We start from the raw sequence: 20,553 nt of genomic DNA on the forward strand, positions 1-20,553 counted from the left end.
CTTCTTTCACGAACTTTGTATATATATATATATATATATATATATATATATATATATATATATATATATATATATATATATATATATATATATATATATACATGCCTAAGAATTTCCCCCCTCGATCATTCTCTTCATCTACGCTTTCTCGTCCAGTGGGCCAACCAATTTCACACCCCCAGATATTTATGTTCAGAAAACATTCCAACTGCTAGCTATGACCTCTTTGCAGTGTCCCAGATCTACTTTTGAAACTATACACAGGGAAGGTGAAGCCTAATAACTCCAAAGTGAGTATTATTATTTCTGAATACCGTATGTACTCGTGTATAAGCCGAGTTTCTCCAGCACATTTTTAATGCAGTTTTTGTGATAAAATTAGGTGCCTTGGTTGATATTCGGGTTGGCTTATACTCAAGTATATATAGTAACTGCTCTTTTTTGACCTCCTCCACCTGTGTCTTACACCCAGAATATTCCCTGTTCTTTTTTTCTTGTTTGTTTTGTTTTTTATAGTTGCTCTTTCTCCTTATTTCTGAAAAAACAATCTCCCCTTTTCTACAGACTTCTGGTTTTGTCACTTATTCATAGAAACTTATGAATTGATTGTCTACTCTAAGCCAGGTACTGTTAGGCACATCAACTTTAAAATAAAACAAAACTAATTCTTAGTTATATCCTCAAAATTTGATTTAGTTGATCTGGTGTGGACCTTGGACTTTAATATTTCTCAAATTCCCTCAAATGACTCTAATGTGCAGTTAGAGTTCAGCTCCTCCAACTTAAGTTACAGACAGAGGCAAGAAATGGCACAATTCTTGCTCCGAGGGAGCTACCATTCCATTAGAGAAGGTAGACAACGCTCGTATCTGTGTGTAATTAAAAGTTATCAGCGCCATGAAGGAAAAGAACAAGGCTCTAGGATATAAAGAATATAATAAAATGCACTGTCATCTAGTTCTTCTGACTCATAGTGACCCTATAGGGGTTTTTGAGGCTGGACATCTTTATGAGAGCAGATAACCACAACTTTGCCCTTTGGAGTGACTGGCGGTTTGAACCACCTACATTGTGGTTAGCAATCCAGTGCTTACCTAACGTTCCTTAGAATAGAACAATCTAATTTAGAATGTAGATACAGTCAGAGAAGACCTTTTTATTTCCTTTGCAACAAAACCCCGTTATATTTAAGATGGAATCATAAGAACGTGTATGGCAAAAAAGGAATGTGCATGGCTTCACCAGATAAATACACAGATAACTTTTTTAAAAATAAAAATGTCTGGAATGTTCTGAAAAAATGAAAACCCATGTGGCTGATAGATCATAAGTGATGGAGAGTGACCCAGAATTAAATTAGAACTGTAAATAAAAGGCTTGTTAATATTCTGTGAAGGTAGTTAGGCGATAGGAGAAAACCCAGTGACAGGTTTTAGGTAAAGGACTATCAATATTGTCTTATTTTTTTGGACCATTAAAAAATTATTTTATTGTGGGCTCTTATACCTCTTAGAACATTGCATACATTAATTGTATCAAGTATACTTGTAAATATGTTGCTATCATTTCCAAAACATTTCTACTTGAGCCCTTGGTATAAGCTCCTCTTTTCCCCCCCTCCCTCCTCAGGCTCCCACTCTTCTTTATCCTTGATTAATTTATATGCTGTTATTATTAGTTCATATCTTACACTGTCTGTTGTCTCCTTTCACCCATTTTTAAAAATCATTTTTTTAGGGCCTTATACAACTCTTATCACAATCCATACATACATCAATGTGTAAAGCACATTTGTACATTCATTGCCTTCATCATTCTCAAAACATTTGCTCTCTAACTAAGCCCCTGGTATCAGCTCCTCATCCCCCTCCCTCTCCCTGCTCCCCACTGCCTCATAAACCCTTCATAATTTATAAATTGTTATTTTGTCATATCTTGCCCTGTCTGACGTCTCCCTTCACCCAATTTTCTGTTGTCTTCCGGGGAGGAGGTCACATATAGATCCTTGTAATCGGGTCCCCTTTTCCAACCCACCCTCCCTCCACCCTCTCAGTATCACCACTCTCACCATTGATTCTGAAGGGACCATTTGCTCTGGATTCCCTGTGTTTCCAGTTCCTATCTGTACCAGTGTACATCCTCTGGTCTAGCCAGATTTGTAAGGTAGAATTGGGATCATTATAGTCGGGGGTGGGGGGAAAGCTGTATGTTTTATTGTTGCTACATCACACCCTGACTGGCTCATCTCCTCCATGAGACCCTTCTATAAGGAGATGTCCAGTGGTGTACAAATGGGCTTTGGGTCTCCACTCCACACTCCCCACCTCATTCACCATGATATAATTTTTTGTTCTGATGATGCCTGATACCTGATCCCTTAGACACCTCGTGATCACACAGGTTGCTGTGCTTCCTCCATGTGGGCTTTGTTGCCCAAGCACCATCAGCTTTCTTTGCCACATTTGCTTATTTACCCACTTTGTCTTCAGCGATCGTATCAGAGGTGAGCACACAATGATATGAATTTTTGTTCTTTGATGCCTGATAACTGATCCTTTGGAACCTCATGATCACGCAGGCTGGTGTGCTTCTTCCATGGGGGCTTTCTTGATTCTGAGATAGATGGCTGCTTGTTTATCATCAAGCCTTTAAGACCCTAGAAACTATATCTTTTGATAGCTGGACACCATTGGCCTTCTTTACCACATTTGCTTATTTACCTGCTTTGTCTTCAGCGATTGTGTCTGGAAGGTAAGCATCATAGAATGCCAATTTAATAGAAAAAGGATTTTTGCATTGAGGAAGTACTTGAGTGGAGGTCCAATGTCCATCTGCTACCTTATTACTGAATTTATAAATATATGCACATAGATCTATTTCCCCATCTTCATATATAAATATATTTACATATGCACATGCCTTTATTTAGACCTCTATCCTCATATATAAATATATTTACATATGTACGTGCCTTTATTTAGACCTCTATAAATGACCTTTTCCTACTAGCTCTTTCCTCTATTTCCTTTGACTTTCCTTTTGTCCCAGGATCATGCTCAGTCTTCATTTGTGTTTCAGTAATTCCTCTTGATTACATTACCCTTGATCATGTCCTACCAGGCCTCCTACACCTTCCTCAACACTGATTTGCATCACTTGTTGTTCCCTTGTCTCTGGGTTTCTTAACACCACTGCCTTTCCCCCACATCCCCCTCTCTCATGTCACCCCGGACCTCCAGATTGTTCATCCAGATTGTTCATCCTCCAGATTGTTCATCCAGCCTATATTATTTAGACAGACCTGCGGAGATAATAACATGCACAAAAACAAGACAGAACAACCATATACAAAAAAACAGCAACAACAATAAACCAATTACAAAAAACAAAACACAAGAAGCAACTTCCTTTCTTATTAGTGTGTGTGTGTGTGTGTGTGTGTGTGTGTGTGTGTCACTCTTGATTTCTTTCCATCATTAAGCCAATGCTATCTTGGGGACTGTTTTCTCTTTGTTGCCCTCTGGGTGAGGTTGTTCTATGTGGCAGTCTCTTATTATGCTTGGTGAGTGTTGTTCTTCTGCCCATGCTGGGTCGGGAAGGATCTTTTGTAGGGCTGGGTTTCTTCTAACGTATTCTTTGAGTTTTTCCTTGTCTGGGAAGACTCTTACTTCTTCATTATCTTGATTGATAATTTGGTTGGGCAGAGTATTCTTGGGTTTGCATTGTTTTCCTTCAATTTTTGGAATATGTTACTCCACTCTCTCCTCTTCTTCATAGTTTTTGCTGATAGGTCTGAGAATATTCTTATTTGGGAACCTTTATATGTGATTGCTTGTTTTTCCCAAGCTGCTCTCATGATTTTTTCCTTTCCCTCAAAGTTGGATAATTTAACTATTATGTGCCTTTGTGACTTCTTGGGATTTAGTCTAGCTGGTGTTCTTTCATCCTCCTGAATGGTTACCTGGTTTCCATTCATTATGCTGGGGAAGTTTTCCTCCAAGAATTCTCTAACTATTGTTGCAGATGACTTCTTTGTTGTGTCTTCCTCTGGTAATCCAATAATTCTAATGTTGTTCCTCTTCATAGCATCAGATAGAGTGCTTAAGTTTTTTTCAGCTTCTCTGACGATCTTATCAGATTTTTGTTCGCATTTGTTAAAGTCTGCTTGGCTGTCCTCCAAGTCACTGATGTGGTTCTCTGCTTCCTCCAGTCAATTCTCAAGGCTCATGTGTCTGCTACTGTTTTTTGTTGTCTCCTCCATACGCTCTTGTATTTCCCTTTGGTATATGGACTTTATCTCCTCTATTATTTCATCCTATTTCTGTATTGTTTCCTTCATATCCTTAATAACTCCTAGCAGCATTCTGAAAATTTCATTCTGTAGCAGCTCAATGTCTGCTTCTTCTATGCATATTATTATGTTCAAGACATTTTCTGACATTGCCTTTTGTTTCTCCTGTTTTTTCGTTGAGGTCGTTGGGGCTGATGGCTGTTTGCATTGTTTTAGAGGAGCCAGGTGCCATTTTCCAGGGAGTCAAAGAGCACTGGCTCTCTCTAGGATACTTGTAGGAATGCTTCTTTGAACTGCCTACGGCTAATTTCTCTATGGAACTAACCTACCACGTTATCCTCCTATGGCTTCCCTCGCAGGGAAGGGCTGGTGGGTATCCTGATTTGTTGTAGAAAACCACAAATGCTGGGCAGAATTTCCCTGGTCAGGTAGCTCACTGTGGAGGCTGGGCAGAGATTCCTTCAGCAGTTTGGAACATTGACAAGTGTTGGATGAGCTGCCTTAAGCCTTGTGAAATACTAAGGTAGGTGGGAGGAAGTTCCCTCAGTTATGTGGGACAACAAAAGAAAAATAGGAGCTCCTACAGCCACACAGGCAGGAATTCCCCATTATAAAGTTGGGCGGGGTATCCCGTGGTAGAGGTTGGCTGGGCTTTCCCAGCCTCAGCCTAGCTTCACAGGGTAGAGCTCACCTAGCTGGGTGGGAGGCAGACATAACGCCCTAGGCTAAGGGGAGTGGTCTGGAGGTCTGCACTGGCGTGTGGGATAACAGGCGAGAGACAAAGAGGAGAAAAAAAATAAAAGGTAAGCCCTCTGAGACTGTGGCAGGATAGAGAGAAGAGAAGGACACAAAAGTAACAATATAACTGAGCCCGATCCCATTCCATGGAGCTTTAAGAGTTTAGTCCCTGCCCCAAGGTGGTGGCAAACTGTGATTGTGTTGAGATTAAGCCCCTGTGCTGGCTCCAAATGGTCCCATCTCCAGTTGAGACAGTGGCAGGGCTAAGGTGAAGCTCTAACCTGCCTCCACTGTGGTACACCAAAAGCCCCCAGCCCCTCAAAACCTTGTGGTCTGTGCCTACTTATCTTTATGATGCTCCTCCTGTGATACAGCAGTGCTGAATTTCCTTCTAAGTAACTCTCCTGGGCTGATTTCTGCAGAGTCCCTCTGGTGTCCGTTTTATTTCTAGTTACTATTCTGAAACCTTGTGCATCAGAGGTAGGTCTAAAGTGAAGCAAAAGAAGAGAGACCAAAGTAAGTTTCACGCACTTTGGTGAAGTCATTGTGGCTACTAGACAGAAACATTAACCATGAGTATGAATAAAATTCTGTGGGTTCAACATAGTTTTGGGACTTAACCTTGCCAGTGGGTTGAATATAGAGAATTGGGAAGAAGACCATTCTCAAGATTTTGGTTTCCACAGCATTGGAACTAATGGTAACACTTACTTTGATGTGGAAGATTGGGGAAGAAAATTGATCTTTTAGCTTAAGACATGTTAAGTTTTAGATTCCTCTGATTCATCCAAGTGAAATGATTAAGTATGCAATTGGGCAAATGAATGCCAATCTCAGGCTTTAAACTAGAAATCTGAACTGGGTATAGCACACACAATAATTTTATGGAGGTATAATATTAGGTAATAATAAAGCCACATGCGTTGTTGAGAAAATGTACGGAATGGAATGTAGAGTGCGAAAAAGAAGACTCACAACTAAATATGCAGTATTCCAATGTCAGTTCTTATGTGCAAGAGAACTATCTAAAGATTGACAGGTAGCAGCCAGACAAGTCAACTATCACCAGAGACAGCCCTAAAATGTTAGGGTATAGGAGAGTATACTCTAGGAGAAAGTACAGGAATGTGATGCTGCGAGAATGAGGAGGAGGACTGAAGAATATCCACTGGATTTTTGGAATGTGGAAATGATTGGCTATTTTACTATGGGACATTTGGGGAAATTGTGCAAGGAAAACAGATGAGAATGTTTGAAGTGTCCAGGAAGTAAGAACAGGCAGATAAAGTGGGGGCACACACACACAAACATACAATTGGGTAAGAAAAGTTTTCAGAGATCAAGTTATCCCTGGAGGAAGTTTTCAGATAGGACTTCAACAAAGTAGGCATGCTTTGTGGTAGCCAAGAATGATTAAGTCGAAAGAGAAAGCTGAAAGATGCAGAAGATAGGATAAAAATGACGTGAAATCCTTGAGAAGGCAGAACAGATGGGTCCAGAGAATACATGATGGGAATGACTGTGCTAACAGAAAAAGATGGGCATCAATGCAAGCATGGGAGGAATTGGAATTGAAATATGGGAGAAGATCCTTATTTGATCTGTGAATTAAAAAAATATATCATCAGGAAGAAGAGAGAAGGAGAGGGAGGGAAATTTTTGTGGAGTATGAACCAGCTAATTTATTAGGAAAACTAGTAAGCACAGTAATGTACTGATCTGTAGTGACTGTTCATACACTGGAAGAGATAGCAATCTGTGTTATTATGATTTCTCATAAAAAATAATCAAATGCATGAGGGATGACATGTACAAATATGGTAGAAATATGATTTTTTCCAGAATTGTTTTTATAAGTAGTTGATGCAGAAAAGGGAAGTGCCAAGGGAAAGGAATGCATTTTAAGCTAATTATTATAATATTTGGCCAAGCTTAGGTTGGAAAGAGATTGGGGTGAAGGCAAGCAGGTAATGTGGATGGGGAGAGGGAGAAGGTGCTGTGCTGAGTGGGTTGACAGTTTTAAAGAGATAAACAACTCAAAACCTAGAGCCATGGATTCCAGTCTTGGTAAGAATAGTAAGTTGTTTCAGAGATTAAGGTAATATAGTTTCTAGTGACAACTGAATTACAGTGATATCCTTTCATAAGTGTGATCTACAGATCAGAAATCTTGGGATCACCTGAGACTTTGTTAGAAATGCAGCCGGCATGGCCCAGTCAAATGGCTCTTGAATCAGAATCTGCATTTTAATAAGATTCCCAAGTAATTTGAAAGCCCATTAAAATTTGCAAAGTCTAGGTTATGGTACAATGATGGAAGTAAGTTTCTGAGTTGGAGATGTGGAAAAATCATTTTAATTGAAGTGGTCAAGGAAACAATAAGCAAGAATATTAGATAGTTTATCCGCATTGACATTGAAATAGCCTAAAGTGATGCTCAATCAATGCTCATGGAAGCAGCAGTCAAGAGATAAAATGACAGACACATTGCACTAAGTAAATCTGCTGCACAAGACCTCTTTAGAATGTTAAAAAACAGGGAATTCACTTTGAAAACTGAGGTGTCCCTGACCGAAGCCATAGTATTTTCAATCATCTCATATAAATGTGATAATTGTGCCTTGAATAAGAAAGACATTAGAAGAATCCACTGCGGTGCTGCTAAAGAATATTGATAATACCATGGACTGCCAAAAGGACGAACAAATCTTTCTCTGAAGAAGGCCAGGGTGCTCCTTAGAGGAAGGGGTGACAAGACTTTGTCTTACATACTTAAGACAATTGTCAGGAAAGGCCAGTTTCTGGAGAAGGATATCATTCTGGGTAAAGTATAGGGGACGTGAAACAGAGGAAGATTGTCGAGAAGAGGAATTGGCACGATGGTTGCAACACTGAGCTCAAACATAACAATTATCAGGATGGTGCAGGATGAGGCAGTATTTCATTCTGTTGTGCATCGGGTCACTATATGTAGGAACCGACTCAATGGCACACAACAACAACATCAACCAATCAACAACAACAAAGTGGATGTGAAAGGAAAGAGTGTGTATACTGAGTACTTAAAACCTCACAATGCAATGGGAATTACTTGGTTGCCCATCAGTGATGACTAGCAGATGAAATAAAGGTGATATGTTTTATGTTTGTATTTTAAGAAAGAAAGAATGAAAAAAAAAGAAAGAAAGAATGTTTACAAGAAGTAGGTGAAGGAGTCCTGGTAGTACAGTGGTTATACATTGGGCTATTAACTGCAAGGCCGGTAGTTTGAAACCACCAGCTCCTCTCTGGGAGAAAGAGAAGGCTTTCTACTCCTATAAAGAGTTACAGCCTCAGCAACCCACAGGACAGTGCTGCCTATAGGGTAGTCCTATAGGGTAGATATGAGTTGGACCTCAACTCAATGGCAGTTTAAAGTGAAGAAATGTTCTGAAGGCAACAACGAAAAGCAAGGAGGACAGCAACCCATTTTGAGAGAAGTAACTTTTATTTGATTAGACTTGTGGGAAAGGAAAGTGCTAGGGAGAGGAGATTTGTCAAATTTGGAGAGAATGTGAAGGAGCTGCAGAGAATATAAGCGCTATTAGGGCATGGCCATATCTATTCTGTTCTTGTGACTTTAGCACCTATCATGTTGCATGGCAGATAGTAGGCACCAGATACTGAACGCATGAGTACCTGGGTGAAAGCAGGTTAAAGATTGAAGAAATCTGCTTAATTTTGAAATAGGAGTCCCATAGTTTGCAAATAAAGTTGTAGGGGGGTTGAGGAAGGAGAAGGCTCAGTGGTTGGTAGCTCAAGTTTTTCAGCAGTGTGGACATGGGAATTCAGAAGATAAGAAGGTCTAGGAACGTGTGGGCTTTTGGTAATGGCTGTTCCAGATACTCATTGCCATCGAATACATTCTGACTCACAGCGACTCTATGGGACAGAGGAGAACTACCTGTGTTTTTTTCCAGACTGCACATCTTTACAGGATTAGAAAGCCTCATCTCTCTCCTAGTGGTTTCAAACTGCTGACCTTCCGGGTAGCAGCACAGCATGTAATCCACATGGGCCCTGTTTTGTTCTAGACAAGAAGGTAAGAAATAATGACTTACAGGAAACAAAAACAACGGGCAGACACTAATGTCCAAGGAATACCCGGGAGGGTTCCACAAAGACTGCGTGCGTCTGCCGGCCCCAAGCAGCAATCAGGGTTGGTTTCAGACTTCCACCTGAGTTGGTCTTCTGAAGTATAATGTGGAAATGACAAGATTCCAGTTTTATGCTGAAGGAAGTTTAAATTTAAAGCCCTTGAGGATTTGACCTCAATCTTTCTTTTCAAGCACGTCTCTTGCACTTAAACTTCATGTTCCCTGAAGAGCACCCTCTGTCTTTCTACTGCGATGCCTTTATTTTCACTCGCCCTTTGGTTTGGAAAGTTCCCCTCCGTTTTTTCTATTACTCAAATTCTAACCATCTTTCAAACAAATCCAGGTACCTATCTACAGAGCGTTCTAATGAACGCAACCCTTTACCACAGCCCCTCACCTGTGTTTTTGCCACAGTTATGAGAGGATACTTACTCACAGAACTGTCCACCTAACGCCTGCCCTCCTCCACAGCTGACAATGCTTAACCCGGGTAATCACTGTTTATTCACCTCTGTATATCTCTAGCCAAGTGCTTCTAACCTAAGAGATTGGTAATATTTATTGAATTTAATTGATAAATAGATACTAGCATCTCATCTAAATGTCATTTTAAGGACCCTTTCATAGGACTATTTAATAATGATGATGGTGTTATAAAAATAATGAATAAAAATATATATTTGCTAATCAACTGAAAACAGATACATCAAAGAGATGATTTCTTTGGGATTTTTTCTATCACAGAAGATAGAATTTTGGCTTGTGTGTTACTGTGATGCTGGAGCTGTGTCACTGGTGTCTCTGAGGAGCTCTCAGAGTAAGAGCAGAAGGTGAAGAAGAATTCAGCTGCCCACGTAGGAGAAAGTAGCCACTAAAAACCTTATGCAGAGCAAGAAAACCTGGTCAGATCCTGAAGGCCTAATGAATGGAAGCAGAACCTTGTCAGAGACAGTGCAAGAGGGTGGGTCCCTCACGTGGGAAGGTGGTGACATGTGACTGCGGAGGAGCGCTTTCTCAAAGTAGAGTTGATCACGACAAGAGTAAAGCTTGTGGGAGTGAAGCCTACAGAGTCATTATTTGCTAATCAGGCACAACTCAAGGTAAGAAGAGACAGTTGAAAGACTCTCATAATCAGAATGAGAATGTTGACAATACCCATGACCTTCACAAAGGACAAACAAATCTGTCTGAGAAGTATGGCTAGAATGCTCCTTAAAGGCAAGGATGGCGAGACTTCCTCTCATGTACTTTGGGCATGATGTTAGGCAAGTCCCTACAGAAGGACATCATGCTTGGTAAAGTAGAGGGACCGAAAAATTGAGGAAGATCCTCAAGGAGATGGATTGACACCATGGCTGCAACAGTGGACTCAAACACAGGAACAATTGTGAGGATGGCACAGGACCAGGCAATATTTTGTTCTGTGGTGCAGAGGGTTACTATGGGTCCGAACCAACTCAGTGGCTCCTAACAACAACAATGTGAGGACTGGGATTGTCTCTCTTTGATGAGGTGTGTTATGCTAACTGGTACTGATGATTTGGGAGGGCTGGGAGCACCTGTAAGCCTGACATTCCCCACTGCTGCTCTAGAATGAAGACACAATACAGGGGTTCTCAACCTTCCTAATGCCGTGACCCTTTAATACAGTTCCTCATCTTGTGGTGACCCCCCAACCACAAATTTATTTTTGTTGCTACTTTATAATTCTAATTTTGGTACTGTTATGAATCAGGTGACTCCTGTGAAAAGGCTATTGGACCCCCAAAGGGGTCGCGACCCGCCAGGTTGAGATCTGCTGACATAATAGAACAAGATTTGTATAATCCTTTTGGGGGGGGGGGGATGGCCAGGCGGGCGGTGACTCCTTTAGAGTGAATTTTTAATAGTCTACCGGCCCTTGACTATGTACCTCTGTGGAGCCCTTAAATTCACCAAACACATGCAATCTGTTTTTCTTTTTTTTTACATTTTATTAGGGGCTCATACAACTTTTATCACAATCCATACATATACATACATCAATTGTATAAAGCACATCCATACATTCTTTGCTCTAATTATTTTCAAAGCATTTGCTCTCCACTTGAGACCTTTGCATCAGGTCCTCTTCTTTGCCCCCCTCCCTCCCCGCTCCCATCTCCCCTCTCCCTCATGAGCCCTTGATAATTTATAGATTGCTATTTTGTCATATCTTGCCCTATCCGGAGTCTCCCTTTACCCCCTTCTCTGCCGTCTGTCTCCCAGGGAGGAGGTCACATGTGGATCCTTGTAATCGGTTTCCCCTTACCAATCCACTTACCCTCTACTCTCCCAGTATCGCCCCTCACACCCCTGGTCCTGAAGGTGTCATCCACCCTGGATTCCCTGTGCCTCCAGCTCCCATATGCACCAGTGTACAACCTCCACTCTATCCAGTCCTGCAAGGTAGAATTCGGATCATGGTAGCTGGGGGGAGGAAGCATCCAGGATCTGGTGGAAAGCTGTGTTCTTCATCGGTACTACATCACACCCTGACTGACCCATCTCCTCTCCTAAACCCCTCTGTGAGGGAATCTCCAGTGGCCGACAAATGGTCTTTGGGTCTCCACTCTGCACTTCCCCCTTCATTCACTGTGGTATATATATATATATATATATATATATATATATATATATATATATATATATATATATATATATATTTGCATGTTGCCTTATACCTGGTCCCTTTGGCACTTCGTAATCGCATAGGCTGGTGTGCTTCTTCCATGTGGGCTTTGTTGCTTTTGAGCTAGATGGCCGCTTGTTCACCTTCAAGCCTTTAAGACCCCAGACACTATCTCTTTTGATAGCTGGGCACCATCAGCTTTCTTCGCCACATTTGCTTATGCACCCATTTGTCTTCAGCGATCGTATCATGGAGGTGTGCAGCCAATGATATGAATTTTTGTTCTTTGATGCCTGATAACTGATCCCTTCAGGACCATGTGATCGCACAGGCTGGTGTGTTCTTCCATGTGGGCTTTGTTACTTCTGAGTTAGATGGCCGCTTGTTTATCATCAAGCCTTTAAGACCCCAGACACTATCTCTTTTGATAGCCGGGCACCATCAGCTTTCTTCACCACATTTACTTGTTCACCCGCTTTGGTTTCAGCAGTTGTGTCAGGAGAGTGAGCATCGTAGAGTGCCAATTTAATAAAAGAAAGTATTCATGCATTGAGGGAGTGCTTGAGTAGATGTCCAAGGTCCTTCCACCACCTTAATACTAAACCTATAAATATAGACACATAGATCTATTTCCCTATCCTCATATATATATATATTTGCATGTACATGTCTTTGTCTAGACTTCTATGAATGCCCTTTGGCTCCTAGCTCTTTCCTCCATCTCCCTTGAAATTCCTCCTGCCAAGCTCCGTCCCTACCTGGGGTACAGCTATACCTCTTCTTTACATAACCTTACCCTTGATCATTCCCTACCAGGCCTGCCACTCCCCTCTCACTACCATTTGGGTCCCATGTTGTTCCCTTTTCCCTGTGTTTGTTAACACCACTTCCTTACTCCCCCCACCCCCAAACCTCCCTCTATCCCAAGTCCCTTGGAACTGTCCGTCCCATTGTTTTTCCTCCAGATAGTTCATCCAGCCTGTCTTATTTAGACAGACCTGGCAATCTGTTTTTCTTTTGAAATCGCTCCCTTTTCTGCACTACTAGAGAATTCAGGAACAATTCATACTAAGCCAACCCATAACCTGGTGAAGTTAACTCAGATAATCCTCTTGATTGTGGTCTTCAGGGCAGAAGATCTCAAAGAACCCCTAATGGACTCTGAAAGCCACTTTCAAGACCATTATGGTTAATTACATTATAGTTTACAGTTAATGTGACCCCCTCAGTTATTTGTCTGAACACATTTATATATTTGATTTCTTAGCTGAGCTGAAGTAAACAGAAGAGAAAAATTCTCTGTAGTAATAGTTTTAACAAAACCCTGTTTTACATAGATCAATCTATCTTTATGTCTCCCTCGTGTTTCCATGAAATTCTTATTCCTTCTGAGGTGCTGTATCTCAGGGTTAACATGACCATTGTCTGAAATGCTTCTGGAAGCATTACTGCAAGAGCTGAGAAATGACCATGTTTCCTTTTAGTTCTTAGCAAGAGTAATTGAATGTAGAATATCTTACTAAATGCTAGACTGTGACAGTCTGTTAACACTGACTATCTCCTAACAGCAGGGCAATTATTTGCTGAGTGGGACTTTTATAAATCCCCTGGCACTAGTATGTCCTGATAATTATGATGAAGTGCATTGGTCAGTGTTGATTCAGCACTCCCTACCCTAGAAAATATTCTATTCACACGTCTCTGTCCCACTTTTACTTTTCTAGTTATTAGCAATCTTTACTACTTTTCTCTATGTGTTTAGTGTCTTTTTTTAAAGAATTTTTAATCATCATGAGCCAAACTTACTTTAGATAGCCCTTCATTTAGAGTAATTTATTTCTCACAGTAGTCACACATTTTAATTCAATGAGAAGTCATTTTAAAATTTTGTTCCTTTTGTGGCAATGAGTGATTTCAAAATATGTTGTAGAATTGGACTTTGTGGATTTTTCCAGTTTACTCAGTATATTGCATAGTTATTCATTACTGGAAGAAGCTATTATTATGAACTCATGAGAAATGATTACTTCTCATTTGGTAAGATATGAAATTAGAACATAATCATTGTGACTTGGTAGTTATAGTGAACACAATGCTTCAAATTCTACATATTTTATAGAATTTTTTTAAACTTCAGAAACAAACGGAAGAGAGGAAAGGGAGACCATGGTTTCCTTGAGCAGTGACAAAATAAAGGTCAGCATGTGAGTGGAAAATGATCATAAAAACAGCAAAATTTTTTTCATGAAATAAAACAGCAGATATTCTGCATGTAACAAGTATATCCATTTGTTTTCAGATCAATTGCATTTTACAGTACTTACACTATACTTAAGTATGAGAATAAAAACTGAGAAAAAAGGCCAATGGATAGATTGTTAGAAATATGGAATGGTTCAAAATATTAATGTAATGCTAAGGGTGACTGGGTAACAAATGGCACATTTGCTCGTTCCTCAACATGACATAATTAATATTCTAGGTCATGCTTAAATTCCCATGATGGATTGTCTGAAGGGGCAAATTCAAGAAAAAAAAGTATCTATTATATAACTCATTGCTCTTTTTTCCCCCCTTCTTTTTTTTTTGACGAGTCAGAATCATAGCTTTTAAAAATATCAGTGCTTTCACACCTCATTTGCCGTATTCACCACTGGGCCAGCAGTCAGCAGCCAGGCCTGATGCAGGGAGGTCAGTAAGAAGCTATTAGCAGAGTCCTCTCCTGAGATTTCCTGGGTCTTATTGAGTTGGAGGATAGCATGACAGTACTGCAAATAACTCAGTTGTACTTTCTCCTTTTCTTTCTTTCTTTTTTTAAACAGTTAGCACAGATTTCCCCATAGTGTTGGTCACTCTAGAAAATTATTGCTGAAAATGAAGTCCCTGAAACCTAGCCTGGCAGCAGCACTTCTTAGTAGTGAAAAATGGAAAAACTGAAAAAATATGACATAATCCCTTAGGATTAACTTTGTCTTTTGTAGCACATACTATTATTTTGAAAAAAGTCAACAATAATTTGTTATTCTTAGGTGACTTACAAATTATGAAAGATGATGATTGTGACAATCCTAAGTTAAGGCAATTTTACTTACTTAAATACAGAAAAATAAATGGATATGGTATCAATATAAGTAAGTAGCATATCTTCTTGCTGCCGGGATTCAGGAAGGGCTGGACTGCTTTCATAGATACTGAGTTATTAAATATATAAAATTAATTTAGAAAATGGTGACACCTTGAAGATTCCATACAGTACATTTAAATTCAATTAAAACATATTTTCTCTTCATATTTGATTCAAATTGCAAAGAGAATACACTTGAGAAGGCCTCCATATAGTTTGGAAAATATAATTTAAGAAAGCTATCAGGTCTACCGAACTATTTGCATTTCCCATCTAGCCTATGTATACATGTACATGCAAATGTGAAAGAGATCAAAGCTGATTCCTAATGGGGTAAATCTAGTATCTGGTAGCAGGTAGTCCGGTAGATAGATATTTTTAGATGATAAATTTTAATCTAGTTAAATGATATACTTCACCATTTTAATATATAAGGTTATAGAAATTTTAGTATAAACCAATAGATGTCAGTTTAATGAGTTCATAATTAATCAGAATGGTGTTGTTTTAGTCTTACATATCTTCTTACCCTATGCAGATGCATATTAGATAAAAATTGTCTTTTGTTAATATAGCACTTATGTTTTTTGGTCATCACAGTCGATGCATGCTTCTTATAAAAAATTACATTGAACATCAGCTTAAAATGTAGTGCCACTTAAAACTATTGTGAATATGTGTCTCCTTATTAATATTTGTTTATGTTGTCTGTCTATATTGATTCTATGTTGTCATCTGGAGTTATAGGGAGATTAGCATAGAGTAAAAGTGGTGTTTACAATTGTCCTCAACAATTTTTAGAACTTTTTTTTTCTTCTATCAATTAAATGTTCGGAAGCAGGTCAAAACCACCAGTCTGATCCCCAGCAGAAAAATGACGCTTTCTACGTTGTGGGGTCGCAGTCTCAGAAACCCACCGGACCGTTCTACCCTGTCTTAGAGGGTGGCTATGATTCCTGGTCTACTTGATGTCAGTGAATTTTTGTTTTTAATGTATGAATTAAACAGGCAAGAAGAAAATCTCAAAAGCCATGTCAGAAATATTTTAAAATGTAAATGTGTTTACACAAACTTACTTATGTATAATAAAATTTACGTTTTAGGAGAAATTGTGTGGGAGGTAGGCCAACTGGGTCAGTAACAGTTTAGCTCTAGAAGATCCCAATGTGTTTGCAAACAGACTGAAGCTATGTGTTAAGAAAAAAATTTTAAAAACACACGATAGGTTCCAGAATATTCTTCAAAAGCAATAAACAAGATTTTGAAATAAATTCCAAACTTTTTATTAACACATCTCTATGTGGCTTTAGAAGAATACAATAGAACTTTTCTTGAGGGTTTCTGATCAGTGCATCGTTATTCTAGATAAGCAGTTAGCATTCGTTTGTGGTCTACTGTGTGCCAGGCACTCTGCGGGGTCACAGATACAAAATACGTAAGACAGAGTCCCAGTGCACCCACTGCGTGCTTGGGGAAAACTGGCACACACAAATCTCACCATGAGACATTGTGGTAGGCTCTGTGACAGGCATAGCTGCAGGCAAGTAAGGAACTGTTTAGAGATAGGAAACCTAATCCAGCCCGGGCGAGTTAGAAGATAGAGGTAACACTTACTCAAGTGTTAGGCTAAAAATATATTTTCCACAACAGTACCCCTCTCTCCGCACCCCGCCCGACACAACATTATTTAGTTTACGTGCTTTGTAACCTCCAATCACTTGAGATAAGTAAAAGCAACCAGATTGTGCAAGGATAGGATGGTAGTAGAAAAGAAAAAAATACACTTCCAGGAAAAATAGACAGGTTTTCTGGGTATATTCTTTACAGAGTGTCTACAGAACAACTAAAGAAGTCATGCCATCATTTAAAATGTAACATTGCCTTGTGACTATGTACCAGTGTATTTGCATACAGTGCCAAAATTCAGTTCCAGGAAGTTTATGTACTCACATTTTGCCTATTCAGAATATGGATAATGGATAAACTTGAACTTAGCACTCATCATGTGTCAAAACTGGATTGGTGCCAGGCACTGTGCTATGGAAGTCTTGACTCTATTTTGATACTGTGTATGCCAAGGTCAAAGGTAGCATGGTGAGAGAATCATGAGGCAACAAAAGACCTAACCACATGACTACGCCGCGTTAAATTTAATACAGCATTTTGAGTAATACAGCCCGAAGGATATGTGATACTAGTTTGACTACTTTAGAATTCCAGTGTACAGAAGTCACAGTCATTGCCATTCAGGGGTGTAATCAGTAATCATTTAAACAATTAGGTATATATTGAGTATATATTTTTTTTACCTACAACTGTTTATATATTTGAGTTTGTGTGTGTGATATATGATTTTGATATGGTTCAGACTGTGTATTATATGGCTAAACTATTAAATAGATAGATCAAGGTCCTTTTTCTCCCCTTAAACAAAATACTAGAAAATATGCCATGCATGGCAGATGCCGTAGCTCAGTTTTAACATGTTTGGTCTTCAACCTTGACAGATTCTGAGGCTATTGGTCTGGAGTGGAGCCATGGTACAAGTCAGTGGTAAAATCAATCCCTTTAACCTTGAATGACTATGAATTTGTCCACCACTGGTTAAGAATCAAATTTATAGTGTAAAGCATGTCTTAAACATATGAAAAATATCATGGTTCAGCTTTATCTTACTTTCATGTCACATGAACATTGAAATTGCTTCTTCTTCTTCTTTAGATCCCAGGAATATACAACTCACCATTCAGAAAAGAGCCTGACCCATGGGAGTTGCGGCTACAAAAAGCAAAGCCTTTAACTCACCGAAGACCTAGAGCTAAGCAGAAGTACACCATAGACCTTGACAGTTGGCTAGCTTGCACGAGCTCGCGTTCTTTTCCTCGGTCTGGAGTTCTGCCGCCCATTAATAGGAAGCAATGTCAGGTATGGATTAGTCCTATAGAATAATTCTGGCAATGATTGCATCCATGCTAATTTTCTTAAGTTAATTATTTTCTTTTTTGTGTCTGCAATAACTATTATTTTTACAAAATCTGATTTTATACAGCAAATGTAAGATACTTAAAAAATATCTATCATCAAATGCTTCATCGATATTGAACTTTGTTGTATAGACTATCAAGTTAAAATATAGATTATTGGCTAGGCTGTAGACCTTTGTTTCCCGAAGTTGGTGGCCCCACCCCATAGTGGGGACATTGAACTATCTGGGAGAGCTGTCAAAGCAGATGCCAACACTTTGTCCCAGATGATGGGCTGTAGTATTCTATAAAAGTTCTTTATCGTGGGGGAGGTGCTGTTTTGTTTTTCTGAAAAGGGGATGGTATGTCAAATATGTTTGGCAATCTATGAATTTTATACTTTACAATGTAAAAATATTGTTATAGCAGTCCCTGTTATAATCCGCTGTTGCTGGAAAAACCTTTATGTATTTATTATGAAATATATTTAATTTGATATTACATCTATGGTTAATATGATATCCTAAAAAATCAATTCCTATCTATTGTGACTTATGGAGACCCCATGTTTGATAGAGTAGAACTGTATCCCATAGAGTTTTTATTGGCTGATTTTCTGGAAGTAAGTTGGTTGGTCTTTTTCCTGAAGCACATTGGGTAGACTTGAGCCTCTAACCTTTTGATTAACAGCCAAGCGCACTAGCCACTTGCTCTGGGAGCTTTATGGCCCCTTTCACATCTTCAGCTATTTAATCATTTAAGATAACCTGCCTCTATACCATAAATATTTTTCTACTTTCCTATAATTATTTGTGATATGGTGTTTCTGCTTTCTATAATTAGGCCCACAATTTTCTTGATTTGTACATTTCCATCTCTCCCATACACATGCATATATATCTACACATATGTATTATATATTTGCTTTCTCAAAACAACTTTTATTCAAGGCTAGGTTAGTGCTGTATTATAAAAGGAACTATAAAAATTGAGTGAAAATCTATAATGTCAATTTTCTCCCTGAACTACTTTTTTCCCTTATCCTGATTCATTTCCTAAAAAAATCCATATCAGTATTGTTAATTACCTTTAATCTAATTTAGCCAAATAAGATATACTCACTGCCATTGACTCAATGCTGACTTAGAGCTATTCCTTGTGGGTTTATCAGACGGTTACTGTTTACACAGTCTTTCTCCTGTGGGACTCCTGGCAGCTTTGAACTGCCTACTGTGTGGAGCACACACCAATGCATAACTACTACCCAACCAGGTCTTCATAAATAAGATCTAGAGGAGGACAGTTTTTTCTTCTTTCTATGAAGGAGGGACACCCAGCAGAGAGTCAAGCCAGGAAACACACGAGAGACCGTAGATAGTAAGGAAAATTGTGGTTAATTTGACACACATTGAAAGAATATGATTGCATATTTCTTTACAAAATATCAGTAATGTCAATAGTATAGTAAATACATTTAAACAGTTTTAAAATAAATATAAATTAAGCTTTATATTATGAATAATTGAATTTTTGTCGTTTTCATTGTGGACATGGCTATATTACTGTAATAATGATGTTATAAAACATCAACAGACTGTAAAATACAATTAAGTAGTCATCATAAGAGGAAAAGAAACAAACTCTAGTGTCTCCATAGTATAGCTATTGAGCATACCTTAATTGGTACATTATCTGATAACATATCTACAAGAGTTAGTGCAGTTAAGTGGATTACAACCCATAGGGATCCTATAAGGCCGAGTAGAACTCCCCAACGGGGGTTTCAGTTCTGTAATCGTTACCAAAGGAGACTGCCACCTCCTTCTGTGGGTTAACCTCATTGACCTTTCAGTTAGCAATCAACTGCTTAATCACTGTGCCACCAGCGATCCTTAGATATATCATTGCAGGCTTTAATATTTAATAGTTGACACTTTTTAACCATATTTATTAAACTAGTTATTGGCTCTACATGGAATTTATAGAAAACGTTTGCATGACATTAATTAGGAAATGTGCAAAAATATGGTATGCATTAAGATAAAGATGCATAAAATACTTCTGAGTAAGAAAAAACAGAATTGGAAAGTTATTTAAGAAGAATTTATAGGATTGATATTTAACATTAGGTTTCCTGTTTTGCTTTTGTCTGTAAAGACTTGTGTATATTAAATCTTCTCATGTCTATTATAACACTCTTCTCAGTGTGACCATTTATTTATTCCATCCCACTCTCTCTAGACAGGTATAGATATATACATATTTACCATATATACTCATGTATAAGCGAGTTTTCAGCACAAAAATATGTGCCGAAAAACGTGGTTCGGCTTATACATGGGTCTGTGGCACGAATGGATGTCATCTGGTCAAGCCTGACTAACAAAAGGAGGAAATCTCATGAAGCCTGACATAGAGTTAATAGCAAAGTGGGTTCAAGATGCATGGGAAGACATTCCAGAAGACATGGTGTGACGTGCCTTCCAGAAATGTAGTATTAGTAATGCTGTGGATGGCAGTGAAGACTGCGCTTTGTATGAAAATGACAGCAGTGATGGTGATGACGGCGATCTCAGTGAGGACAGCGTCTATGATGACCTCACACCAGCTGAAGCTCTGCATTGGGATATGGATGATGATTGTGAATCCAG

At 39.0% G+C, this 20,553-nt stretch overlaps 1 protein-coding gene across 2 annotated transcripts in view; it reads left to right on the top strand.

Annotated features, from left to right (window-relative positions):
* The window catches only part of SPATA17 (spermatogenesis associated 17), a 282,434-nt gene that overhangs the window by 139,831 nt on the left and 122,050 nt on the right, over positions 1-20,553 (top strand). For both annotated transcript variants that reach the window (XM_075530400.1, XM_075530408.1), the window contains one exon: positions 17,661-17,864. In XM_075530400.1, the coding sequence (XP_075386515.1) occupies positions 17,661-17,864 (204 nt within the window). The remainder of the gene's footprint in view (positions 1-17,660; positions 17,865-20,553) is intronic.

This window comes from Tenrec ecaudatus, chromosome 1 (genome assembly GCF_050624435.1).
Source record: "Tenrec ecaudatus isolate mTenEca1 chromosome 1, mTenEca1.hap1, whole genome shotgun sequence".
In the NCBI taxonomy this organism is placed as follows: domain Eukaryota; kingdom Metazoa; phylum Chordata; class Mammalia; order Afrosoricida; family Tenrecidae; genus Tenrec; species Tenrec ecaudatus.